The following is a 14,066-nucleotide window of genomic DNA, read 5'->3' as shown; positions in this document are numbered from 1 at the left end:
AATGAATAAATATTAATATATTATATCACTATATAGCCAACTACTTAATCCAAGACTTATGCATAAACAAGAAATACATAAGAACAAGAAAACATTAGCTTTCTACTGTTGCTCAGGAACGCCAGGCTTGTTTAGACCAAATATACTATAAAAAATATTAACCCTGTCACTTTTTTAACAGGCTGGCTGATGGCACAATAAATTTAGTAACATGTAAAGATACTTTCTTACAGAATATATCAACATAGGCAAAAAGCTTAAGGTCTGACAACATAAATTTAACATACAAGCATATTTGTTCTTGAAAGTGTACTGTATATTTATGATATGTCCCATATGTTTTGGGTAATCTTATACAGTCAAAACATTGATAAAGTGAATATTTTAAAGCCGGATATTTGTGCATTATCAATATTCTAAGAAACAAGTTGTAGGTTTATGACCTTATAAGCTCGTGCTTGTAATGACTGTAAAATATTTTAAAAGGGCACAATCAAGGTTGAAACACCAAAGCCTTGAATTTAATAAGCATGTATGTATTTAAAAGAAATATACTTTTAATTTTTAATTTAAAATAAATTTTAAATAGAAATTGCATAGTCAGTGTCTGCATACTGCATTGTGGAATAGTGTATATCACAGACACTATATATGCAAACAATACAAAAAGTTAGAAAATAAACATGCAGGATATTTAAGTTTATATTGGCATATAATAATAATAATAATAAAAATAATAACACTTTTTGTAATGGTTTTCTTAGAATCAAAGTTCTACAAGGGAAAATACGAACACTACAAGGCAAAATACCAATAATAGCAGAAACAGCACAACAATAAAAAGATTAACCATAAGATAGAATAAAAATATACAATAGGATATGTGCAAAATAGATTAGAAGGCTACAATATCAGAAATATTTCTTTAAATACGCTGAATGAATGATAAATATAGCCTGTCTGAGAATGTGGTTAAAATAATCCTTCTGGATTGCTTGCTTGAAAATTGCATAACATTAATAGTGGCTTTCATTGTCTGAGTGCTTAACTTCATATGTATTGGTGAATGCGCACATTTAATCCCATTGGTGTGCAAAATGTAAACTGAGGGGTTTAAAATAGTTTTTGACACTTTTAGATAAGAAATGCTTACACTTTCAAAATGTACATATTTACACCTTACGTACACCTAAATGATGCATATTACTGCTTTAAAGATTCATACAGTATTGGTAATACCTAAAGTTTTCATATTAGTATCTACATTCAGTTGTATATATTTGTACCTTAAAGGGCACCTATGATGAAAATCAGCTTTTGTAAGCTTTTCGGACAGACCTGTGTGTAGGTCTAGTGTGTCCACAGTCATATTGCTGTGATATAAACACAATAAGTCTCTTTTTTAAATTTCCTGATGTTAAAATAGGACCCAAATCCCTCCTATTTTGAGGCCCACCGCAACATGACGTAAGAATGCGGGTTTCCCCACCCAACGAATTGATTGACAGGTACCATGTCTCCTTAATAAGATGTGTACACATGTTCACAGAACATTTTTTGCAAAGAAACTGGGATTAAAACATGTTACAACTTTCTATGATCAGCTGCACCTGAATAATAATTTTATAAGTTTATAACATTTTTAAAACAGTGCATGCTTGAGAGTAAAATCGATATGTAATTCTTAACTATTATAATCACCACGGCTGCATGGTGTCAGTGAATGCGCATTTGAGTGTGTCTCATCCCTTCAGAAAGGCTTGAATAAACACAACAAATACGTAAAATAAAGTTACTTGGTTTTTTGACCAATGACCTTATTTCAGCTTCATCCGAGTCTGTCTCTATCACTGATGGCTGTTTATCTGACATAAAGCAGGAGAAACACACACACATGTTGGAGCGGTGGGTGGGGAAAAGCAGCTTGTTTGCATTTAAAGCCACAGGCTACAAAAACAGCTACAATGTATTGAAATACCAAAATGGGCCAATTCTACATTATATAATAAATGATCTGATGGGTATTTTGAGCTGAAACATCTTAACAAGTCTTATCTTACATCTTGTAAAAGGGGTAAAATAGGTGTCCTTTAAAGTTCTTATTACTACTTAGGAAATATTACCAATTTCTGTTCACTTCTTTTGGTTTAGCTTGTTTTTCTTTTAGTGCATCGCATTGGTGGAATTTGACATCACAATCTGTTATGCCTAGTTCAGACTGCGAGATTTTAGCCCCGATTTTGGGCAGGCAGGTTTTGAGAAATCAGGCAGGTTTTGAGAAATCGCAGACAAATGTCTGAAATCACAGGCAAAACTGTGCTCGTGCACGTGAGTGACAATCACACAGTATGAACTATCAAAGACGCAATCTGAGAGAATCGCAGATGAGTCGCCGATGCCTGTGAGATATTTGGCATGCTAAATATCTAGAGCTGTCGGCGATTCAAATCATGCCGTGTGAAATGAGTTTTGACTGAAAATAACATCGACGATCGTCTACAGCCAATAAGAGAGCAGCATCCACTTGTGTATGTGTGTGAATGCCTGTAGGCTAGCGGGAGGTAGGGGGAAAAGTTAAAAGCGCTTATTTTCGGTTTATTTGGACCCACGAAATGGAGGAAAAACTAGTGGAGGTTTGACATGACTGAGGAGCACCCGTGTCTGTTTGACTTTCATACAGAAAGTTAAAAAAGAAATTAATTTATTATCAACTTAAGTTAAGGAAAAATGGCTAATTCCCTTCAAACCCAGGTGAGCAAATATGTACATTTTCTAACCCATCAAAGGCTTCTTTCTCATTATGTAGTTAATAACAAAAGATATACTACATGTTTTTGGCTGTGAGACGTGGTTTGGACGAAGTTGTCGGCGATTCTTCCTATTGTAAAGTCATGCAATGTGAAAGCCCCTGTCGCCGATCCATCTTGCAATGCTAGCCCAGATAGTCATGCAGTGTGAAAACATCTGTGACACGACTACTTTGAAAATCATGCAGTCTGAACTCGGCATTAGAGATGGTGTATCATTTAATATATTTAAGTATAATTTTAAGAAATTGCTTCTTAATAATCAAAATTCCAAACACACATTTTGTGCTCTATTGTTGTAGTTGCGGTTGTTTTTTTTGTTGTCCATTAAGGTTTTGTTTATAGTCTGAATTTATATTTTTATTGGTATAGGCCTTTAACACCTGACAAAGGGACTAACAAAACTAATCTTTGCGCTAATTTTAGAAAATTTAAGTTCTTAAAGAATGTTGATTAATTAACTAAAAAAATAAGGAAAAAAAAATACCCAAAAGAAATTAATACCTACATATTAGAACCTTATGAAGGACATGGATCTACCCAATAACAGATTTAATTGATTTTGTTGTAGGTTGTTTACCATTTTTAACTAAAAAAAAGCTTATTTTATCCATATAACTATTTGTTTTTAAAAAATGTAATCACTTTTTTGTTAACTTCTTTCTGTTGGGTCTTAATCATAAACTTCTAGTTAACACTCTGTTTCATTGGGTTATCTAAAATGTGGAGATTACTTGGGTTTAAAATAGGCATACTGTACCGGACTAGTTCTGCAAGAGTTCAAATAAACATAGTGGGTGGCTTTTCTAATCCTTTCTTGCTTTTCTGAAACTCCAGAGACATCGGATTGGACACATTTTTGTGGGAATGACTCAAGCCAAACTTGCATCTGATTCCTAATCTGTCTTCATTCGTGGGATATAATGCCAGATTACTCAAGATGACGGAGCTGAATTATGCTTTCATAAGTGAAAACAGGAAGGAAGTGGATAAAAGTTTGGACTGGAGTTATATAGACTGGCATGACAAGAAAATGGTAAAAGGGACGGATGCTCAGACCCAAACCCAACATGTTCATAGCAAGGACATAGACACACAAACGACTAATCCTTGCACAATGCGAATAAATTTTGACAGCACGTCATCAGGCATGAAATTAGGTTCTGTGACAACGTCAAATTGCACGTCTGGGGACTTGATCACTCAGGAGATTCACAGACATTCCCCGGCCCCCATCTCCCCATCCCAGACTCAGAGGAGGATGCCCTTGCCGTTACACACTCCGAATTTTCACAGACATTCCCCAGCCTGCTGCTCCACATCCCCGGCTTTATGGAGGTCATCCGGGATGTCATACTCTGTGGATTTTCACAGACATTCCCCAACCCGCATCTCCACATCCCCGACTCTGAGGAGGATGAGGAGCACCAGAATCTACAACCGGGAGACCAGCAATCCAGCCAAGCCTTTAAGAGAGGAGTCTTCAACCCCAATGAGTCCACATTCTTCATTTTTTCGAGAAAAATCTCCACTGGCGGCGGATGAGGAGAACAAGAGTCCTGAATCTTCAGTGACTCCCGGGACAGTTCGTACACACAGATCACAGACACTTGACAATGGTTCCATCTGCAAAAGCAAAGAGTCTTGTGATTCCAAAAAGCCTGCTTCGGACAAAGAGAGCACTACTGATGACAATGAGCAGGTATACAATGAGTTTTAGATCATCTTACCCTAAAGGGAAACAACAGATATGTGATATTTATATAATAAGATATGCATTGTTGTTTTGGTATTATAATTTATAAAATATTAGTTTTTTATAAATTTTATAATTTGGCTTTATTTGTTAATGTTTCTGTTATTGTTTGCTTAATTGCTCCTTTAAAGGGGTGGTCCACTATGATATCATATTTTAAACTTTAGTTGATGTGTAATGTAGCTGTGTGAACATAACATCTCTGAATGTAAGACACTCAAAGTTCTGTGTTCAAAATTCCGCTCAAAGTGAAGTGGCTTTTACAGAGTTAGCTTAGCAAAGCCTACAGAGAACGAAGTTTGGGGACTTTAAAAAAATACATCTGAGCTAGTGAGATCACAAACGCTTCAGGTAACGCGTATTCCCCACGTGCATAAACGATGTGCAGCGAAGTGGCATCCTAAAATGCTGCTTGAATGCTGCTATTTTCACAGAGCTTGTTCTGATTCTGTATTTGGGCTTCCAAATGACATGACACAAAGAAAGATGTGCTTACAATTTAACTTTAATTATCCAAAGAATTATAAAAAAAATATATAGCTAGCATTTGACAAAGGAGAGCTTCAAGAATTTTAGTTCATTGTTGGATTCGGCTAAAAGTCAGCAAAGTAGGAACAGTTGTGAGTCACAACCTGTTAGTATTTATTGGTTAAAATTGATCCATTACATGCATAGTTTCAAACGTTAAGGGTATATTGTTAAGGGTATATTTTAACAAGGACGGAAGCAACAGGAAATGCTGTTTGGCAACGCTAACAATTTAGCTACAAATCCATATTTATTCGTCAAACCGCTGTAAACACCTCTCTTTCTCTGCATTCTATATCTCAAATACTGAACTCGCAAAGGATATGTGAACATTTCATATTACTTACACATGCTTATTCTGAATATATATGAAAGACACTTGCTAGATTGTATTTTAGAGAGCAGGCGTGAGCTTTAGCTGTGTCCTCGGTGTCATTTTCTGTCTGGTTCAGGCTCAAACTGACATGGCTATGAGCTACTCTGACTGACAGTGTTTACATAGCGCAAAATCATGTGCTTTTAGGGGCATGACACTTTCTGGTGACATGGAGCCGATTTGCGAATTACAGCACATTATATTAGCGACCAATCAGAGCATCTTGAGGGTGGGAAGTTTCGAAGAAACAAGGTAATATGATAGTCGTTTTAATGTTAGCAGAGTAGCTGTATATAATGAAAGCAAGATATATGAAAAAATATTATTGATTTTATACAAATGAAGCATGAGCACACATTGCTTTGCATCTTATAAACACAACCAAGCCTTAAAAATACACTCCGGACCACCTCTTTAACATACACTCCAAAAAAAATGACGCTTTCTGTTAAGCTAAAACAACGCAAGGTTTGAGGTTTTTTTCGACAAATTAATTTTTTCATGTTCAATCGCCTTGAATTTGTAAAAACAAATGAGTTAAACACAGCACAAATAGATTAAGTGGAATCCAGTGTGGGTTTTGCAGTGTATATAAACAATAAAAAAAAATTAGGGTAGTTACCAAGGCTGGTGACTTGGTGGCAAAGTAGGTAGCATGATTGCCTCTGGGAGCTCCGGTTTCCCCCCCAGTCCAAAGATATGCGCTATCAGTTAATTGAATAAGCTACATTGGCCGTATTGTATGAGTGTGAATGTGAGAGTGTTTGGGTGTTTCCCAGTGTTTGGTTGTGGCTAGAAGGGCATCAAACATAAACATAAAACATATGCTGGATAAGTTGGTTGTTCATTCCACTGTGGTGACCCCCGATTAATAAAGGGACTAAGCCAGGGGCGTCGCTAGACCCCATTTACTGGGGCACGTGCCCCAGTAAAAATCGCCAGTGCCAATTAAATTTAATTCTTGGCCATGAGTCAGGTCTAGGACAACACACAACAGATAGTTCTATAAAGCATATTTTTTGTATTTTATTAAATTGTCTATAGAATTGTATTATATATATATATATATATATATATATATATATATATATATATATATATATATATATATATATATATATATATATAATTTTATTATTTATTTATTTTTATCTTTTTGGAGTAGAGCTCCCCAGTAGAGCTTTATGTCTAGCAACGCCCCTGGAATAAGCCAAAAAGAAAATGAATGAATGAGTTACCAAGACTGCATTTCACCCAAAAAGCTTATCATTTACTCTCCTTATATGGTCTAAACTTGTACAAGTTTCTTTCTTCTGTTAGACACAAAAGAAGGTTTTCTGAAGAAAGCTAAAAATCTTTAACCATTGACTTTGGAAATCAATGGGTGCCAGCTACCATCATTTTTCAAAATATCTTCTTTTGTGTTCAACAAAAGAAAGAAATTCAAATAGGTTTTTGAACAAGTGAAGGGTAAGTAAATGGTGGCAGAGTTTTCATTTTTGGGGAACTCCCTTTAAGCTTTTACAAAGCAGTTTTTGTTTTAGTTGACAAAATCAACCCTTGTCTCCATCACCACATCAGTGTTTATTTGATTAACGGCCTGTATACTATCCTTTAGATAACAATCAGATTCATCAACAACGATAAGTCATCTTTTTCCATGCAGCTTGTAAATCACCAGCAATAGCCTTTCCGCTTTTATCAAAGAATGCCTCTTGCATCGTTCCCCTTCGACCTCCCGAGGTACTAGTTCACAATAAGAGCTTCTGACAGCAATTGAATCAGCAGCTTCATGCACTGGCAGCTTCGTTCCATTCACTCCAGTCAGCAATCACCAAATAATGGAAGGGTCAGTGTAGGATCAGAAGTATAAAAGCCAAGCCCTATTCACTCCATCCATACATTCACCAAGCCTTCCCCACAATGGACTGAGATATCAGTAGATGTGAGACCTTCAGAGGTCTTTTTAGCTCACAACAATTGTGTGACGGGATTCGCTGAAATTGATATCATGTTTACTTGATGACTAGGGTTTTGCTGTCTCCAAGTACTTTGCTCACGTTTTTTTGTATCTGCTTTTGATTACAGGTCAAGGATCCATGTCATAAAAGGTAGGTGAGCTGTTTCTAATCTAAAGTTTTGCATAAGCCATTCACTATTTGCATGTGAGCCATATTTTTGTCCTAGTCATTTTGGTCTGTCAAAGTAACATTTCCCTGTTCACTTGTTTCTCAACATCTACCATTTGAAAAGTTGTGTCATTATTCATGGAATTTGTTTTCGTTTGTGATAATGAGGCCAAAGCGGGACACTTTTTTTCAGCAGAGCGCCACCATGCTGGCGCAAGGGGGAGCTGGGATTGTAGGACGTTCATTGTTCATTGTGTTGCCGCTTTGTTAGCTGCGCATGAACTTTTAAAGGAGAGTTATTAGAGATCCATCGTTCGGCCCAGACAAACTCTCATTAGTGCCACTTTTCCCCTCGTAGGGCCCTCTTTGCTTGGGCCACGCTCATCTTTTCAGCGGTGGATAATTAGGCAGCTATTGTGGCCTTAATTACAGTATGGCACCGTCTGATTGCAGTGCTCATCTCTGGACGCCGATTGGATGGGACAGTTATGTTAAGGGGCATCATTATTCTGTAGAGGTGCGAGGACAAAGCTCCCTTCTTTGTGGCCGGGATGGTCAAGATAGAGGACTGCTTCATTGTAGGCCTGCATTGTGGATTCGCCTCTAGATAACAAGCCATTAGCAGTGACCTGTTTTTAATGTCGGTAAAAAGGACTGACTTTTTACCGGTAGGGTTTCAAAGCCTGATGCGGTGGCATTTGTGTTTCTGTTTGCTCTTGCAAAAGAGAAGTAGGAAGTGCAAATAGTGAACACATTAAGCCTTTTATTAGCTGCTGTATCTCCAGAAAGGTCCAAAAGGATGAAAATAATGAAGTAGAAGGTTAATAAGGAAGTATGTGTTGGGTTCATTGTGCCAGGTGGCGTGGGAATGGGTGTTCCCTTTATAGTGTTGAAGAATTTATATCTCATAGCTGTATTGGTTTATGGTTCAATATTCATTGCGATGAACACTAAATGACTGATAAAAGTATCTGCGCTTGTTTTTGTGTTTAGTTCTTCAGTTTGGATAAGTGTAGTGTTGTCTAGCCAGACCTTCAGACTGGTGACCGAAGGTCTGGACTCGTTGGCCAAGAAACACTTAGAGGAGGTTTGATTGATATGTAAAACAACCTGTCAGAGTTTATTTTGTTCAGTGTCATGTAGGGCTGAAAGATTAATCCACTGTGATTTTCATATGCATTTTTTTAGTAAAGCCGGTTCTAGGAAATCTCCATGTTTCCACGCATGTTTTTGAACAGAGCAGCATTGTCTTTGGTCTCTATTTTAATGATGTAGGTGCAAAGTCTAAAGCGCATGCCGCAAAAGCATTAGAGGCATGTCTGAATCCACTTTTGCTATTTTAAGGATGAAAAAATATGGTCTGTGCCCTGGCGCATGGTCTAATAGGGTTGTGCCCTGGCCCAGATTGAGAATTCAGAGGCTCCTGGGCACAATGTCTTGCAGGCCCCCTACCTGGCCACACCTTTATAGTTGGACATTTTTTTTTTAATTAATATAATATTTCTAAAATAAAATTCATATATAATGTATTGCCTGCATTTTTTAAATAATATATATATATATATATATATATATATATATATATATATATATATATATATATATATATATATATATATATATATGTATATATATATATATATATATATATATATATATATATATGTATATATGTATATATATATATATATATATATATATATATATATATATATATATATATATAACATACATATATATATTTCTAGATTTAACTTATTTTTAAAGAATTTAAAGCACACTTTAGAAAAAAAATACCAATATAACTCGTGAAAATTTATAGATTTTAATATACTTGTTCAAATTCACTGAAACAGTACTAAAATGTATATTTATAACTTCTACAAACTTATTATTATGCATATTATTTGAATATAACACCTCTCCAATCCAGTTCTATGAATCTGAGTCCTCCATTATACACACACTTATTAATGATTCCCAATTGTCTTCCTCGTGATGAAGCGTAGGAAAAATCTGATATTTAGAATGCTGGATTCGACCAGGTTCAAGATCGATCACGCTAAAACATGTTGCCATGTGCTTTACGAGCTACGTCACCCACACTGCTGTCTGTTGCAGTCTTTAGTTATGTTGTCTCTGTCAATCAAACGGTGATGGGCAAGAATCACTCAACTAGCTTATTCCAATGAGGTGCTCTATTTGCACTTTGGCTAAATAGACACTCCAAAATCTGCATTTCCCCCCCCTCGCAGAGGCCCCAAGTGCGCAAGGGCCCCTGGGCCTGTGACCATAATGCCCATTGGTTAATGGTTGTGCTTATTCTCTATGAATGAGTGTGTGTGTTTTGAGTAAAACAAATATAAATATGCATATAAGACCCTTGTACGCATTTTAAATAGTCTATACTGTAAACTTATACAAAGATATAAATATAATGTGCATTTTATTAGACTGCACAACTCAGAATTATAGCAGATCTTTAAAATCTATTTAGTATGATAAAACAGCTCTGGGGCAACACAGTGGCTCAGTGATTAGCACTGTCGCCTCACAGCAAGAAGGTTGCTGGTTCGAGTCCTGGCTGGGTCAGGTGGCCTTTCTGTGTGGAGTTTGCTTGTTTTCCCCATGTTCACAAGGGTTTCCTGTAGGTGGTCCGATTTCCCCTACAGCCCAAAGACATTTGGTAGGTGAATTGAATGAACTAAATGCGCTGAAGTGTATGTGTGTGTGGATGTTTCCCAGTACTGGGTTGTAGCCAACCCAAGCTCATTCTGAAAATGTAGTCTCGCAGACGTTTCTGGAGACCGCGATCTATAGCCGGAGGTACGTATGGCTGCATTTCATTTTTTTAAGCAAATGCTACGGGGCGCTGTGACGCCGCTTCTCTTCGCGTTGCTGGCTGACAGCTCACCTCAGTTTGGAGGGCTTTACCGCTGCAACCAGTTTGTTTGGTTAGCTTGTCGTGTAAGACCGGGTTCGAGCCCGGGGAAGAGCGATTCCAGAAATCAGGTAAGACAAAAACATAGTCCAAAAAATAAAGTAAACGAGTTCATAACAGGGCGAGAATGTGGTGAAATCCGAAAACGTGGTCAAAATCAGATGAGGACTTTTCTGTTTCTGGACGGCTTTTATAAATCGTTGCTTGGGTTTAGAGAAGCAGGTGGGCGGGCCGGCAGGTCAATCGGTAAAACCAGTTGGGTTTAGTGAAGGAGGAGGAGGAAGGTGGGTCGGCTATTTGGCCGGTTGCCCAGTCAATCAGTCTGTCGGACAGACGGATCTCTCAACAGTCGCCTCTGGCAGCTTTATGTGAGAACAGTGCGCACAGCGGCCTCTCGCGGATTCGCGAAAACAAAAACTGCACAAATACATACCTACCGGGACGTATTTCGCGGTCTCCAGAAACATCGGGACTAAGTTTCCAGAATGAGCCTGGGTTGGTTATCGCTGTAAGAGAATCCGCTGTGTAAAACATATGCTGGATAAGTTGGCGGTTTAACAAATGAATCAATGAATCATGACTGGAAGAACCAGAAGAACTGCACTTATAAAATCTCTGCTGCTTTCGTGCTACATCGTCTCTCATCAGCAGTTGCTTCAGCATCTAGTTTTGCTTTCAACCTGTGCTTCATGCTACTAAGTGTTGAATTCCTCATCCATGATTTCTGCATGAGTCCCAGAGGATGTAATGAAGATGAAAACTCTATATTCCACATTCAGTCATGGCATCATCAAACTACGCCTTTGTTTGTTGTGAATATATGCCCTCTAGCAGTAAAGATCACATGCTGTGCCTTTAATGTAAAAACAGACTTGTATTTATTTTGAAATTTACTGTGCCAAGCTCTTATTTCTCCCTCATACCTGCATCTGAAGATGTACGCGATTGTAAAACTCCATTTCCACATGTGACATACAGTAGCACACCGAGTCTCTGTAGAGAGGACGAGTATCTCAAAAACCAGCCTATCAAGTTGTGTGTGAAAACAACATTGCCTATAAGCCCTTAGGATTTTATGTCAAAATGAAACAGGGGAACTGAAGTGACCTATGCGGTACTACAGTATAATTGTTTAATTAAATCTAGTGAGGATAAAAATTGAAGAACAAGAACAGAAGAGACCAAAATGGGGCTGTTTACAATCTAGTTCTCAAATCACGTTTACATTTCTGCATTTTAAGACATCTTTTACATTCAAATCAGATTTAGTTTCACAAATGGATTCTTAATTGGGTGTTTTCAGATTGTACAGTATGTATTTAGTTTTGGTAATTGTAGTTCATTATAATTAGAATTAAGTTACATCAATTCATTAACACAATAATTGCATTCACAAGAACAGTATTTACATCATTTACAAGGACAGTAGTTACAGTAAAGCATTTGATCTTATCTGTATAAGGACAAATACATAAAAAGTATATATATTTATGTGCATCTCTTCATTCAGTTTGTAATTAGTTTTATTGCATTGTGACTGTTTTTAGTTTTCATATTACGTTTGGATTTGCCTTGCAGGCAACGGAAATATTTTAAACCAGTAGGTTTACCTTTCATGTAGGTTTATCCTGTTTAAAGGTATAGTTCATGTCAAAATGAACATACTAATCCTCCACTACATTACTCATCCTCCACTTGTTCCAAATCTGTTTGTTTCTTCCTTCTGTTAAACATAAAAGAAGTTACACTGGAGAATGTTGAAAAAACTGTCATTTACCTCCTTAGTATGTTTTGTCTCTACTATGGATGTCTATGGCTGCGTTTTCCTACATTCTTTAGAATATCTTGCTTGCGTTCAACAGAACAAAGAATAAAAGTTCATAAAAGTTTAGAACCATTTGAGTGTGCGGAAAGGATGAGGAAATGTTCATTTTTAGGCAAACGGTCCCTTTAAAGCAGGGGTGCCCAAACTCTCTAGTATGAAGGCCCAATAACCAAATATCATCGAGAGCTGTAGGCCGAAGATAAATAAACTACTATTTTATTTACTATTATAAGTTATTTCGTAATATTTCGAAATAAATAGAAAACATCACTTTGAATCATAATAACTAATGCAGCATAACGTTTTAAATGAAAACTTATTACAATTAAAACAAACAATCAGGGCGAAGCAGTGTAGAGAGCAGTGTAGCAGTGTAAGTAGTGCTATCGCCTCACAGCAAGAAGGTCGCTGGGTTGCTGGTTTAATCCTCGGCTCAGTTGGCGTTTCTGTGTGGAGTTTGCATGTTCTCCCTGCGTTCGTGTGGGTTTCTTCTGGGTGCTCAGGTTTCCCCCACAGTCCAAAGACATGCGGTACAGGTGAATTGGGTGGGCTAAATTGTCCGTAATGTGTGTGTGAATGTTTCCCAGAGATGGGTTGCGGCTGGAAAAAACTTACTGGAAAAAGTTGGCAGTTCATTCCACTGTGGCGACCCCGTATTAATAAAGAGACTGAGCCAACAAGAAAATGAATGAACGAACATAAATAATCACATTTATAACACAGTGAAGTTCAATGCGGCTGTCATGATCACCAGCAATCATATCCTCATAGATGGCTGGAGAACATTCATTTTAACTTGACTACAATTCTGTCACTATACAGACTACAAATCCTGTCATGCACCACACACACACCTGTTCCAGTTCTCCTTTGATTACATACATACAGCTGGGAGCTGCTCTAGGACTGATTACAAAGACTATATATACAGCACACATACAGACTTTGCTGAGTCTTGTTTTATTGTTTGTGACATTATGGCACGGTACCCTTTCCTTGCCTTACCTTGCCCAGCCTTGCCTTTCCTTTCCGTGTTAGACCCTTGCTTTGTTGTATTGTTTATTCTTATCTGCTGCCTGCTTTTTGATCATCCGCTTGTTTACTGACCACGACTCTGGATTTTATCTGTTTGCCTGTGTGTTGACTGTTGCTTGCCTGACCATTCTCTTAATAAACCTGCATTTGCATCCGCACCTCCATTGTCAGCATCCCATCACATTACAGCAGCATACACTAGTCAGGCCGAATCTGCATTGTCCTCTATCTGTTGGGTGACAGTGTGTACTGTACATTTTAAACTGAATTACAGCATTTAAATTGAAACATTTAATCTCAGTTAGCCTTTTTTGTAGTTTAACAATAAAACTAACAAATAAAAGGTTAGATTAAATTTGAATTTACAATCTCTAAACCAGGGGTGACCAAGTTTTTTCTTGTGAAGGGTCAAAATTCAAGCTTGATTGAGAGCTGTGGGCCGAAATTAAATATAGTAAACTGTATTACATTAAAGTTGCCATGGGTAATTTCCTCATTCATTCATTCATTCATAATATTTAAAAATAAATAGTAAAAAAAAAACTTTAATCATAATTACTAGTTCATTCAATTTTAAATAATTTTCTTTGAATTTCTGTTAAAGGCATTTTCCAATCCCTTCTAATCATTTCCTTCTGGCGAGCTAAATTAAAGGATGCAAAGGGCCAA

General features: G+C 37.1%; 1 protein-coding gene across 5 annotated transcripts in view; it reads left to right on the top strand.

Annotated features, from left to right (window-relative positions):
- plekhg7 (pleckstrin homology domain containing, family G (with RhoGef domain) member 7) overlaps positions 1–14,066 on the top strand; it is a 44,847-nt gene that overhangs the window by 1,588 nt on the left and 29,193 nt on the right. For all 5 annotated transcript variants that reach the window (XR_012393719.1, NM_001328211.1, XM_073929240.1 and 2 more), the window contains exons 2-3: positions 3,645–4,509; positions 7,556–7,578. Coding sequence is in view for 4 of the 5 variants with exons in the window: in NM_001328211.1 (NP_001315140.1) it covers positions 3,748–4,509; positions 7,556–7,578 (785 nt within the window). In the remaining variant the exon portion in view is untranslated. The remainder of the gene's footprint in view (positions 1–3,644; positions 4,510–7,555; positions 7,579–14,066) is intronic.

Source organism: Danio rerio, chromosome 18 (assembly GCF_049306965.1).
Source record: "Danio rerio strain Tuebingen ecotype United States chromosome 18, GRCz12tu, whole genome shotgun sequence".
NCBI classification, from domain to species: Eukaryota; Metazoa; Chordata; class Actinopteri; order Cypriniformes; family Danionidae; genus Danio; species Danio rerio.
Note: the sequence above shows the minus strand (reverse complement) of the source record. Positions and strands in the feature narration are given on the sequence as shown.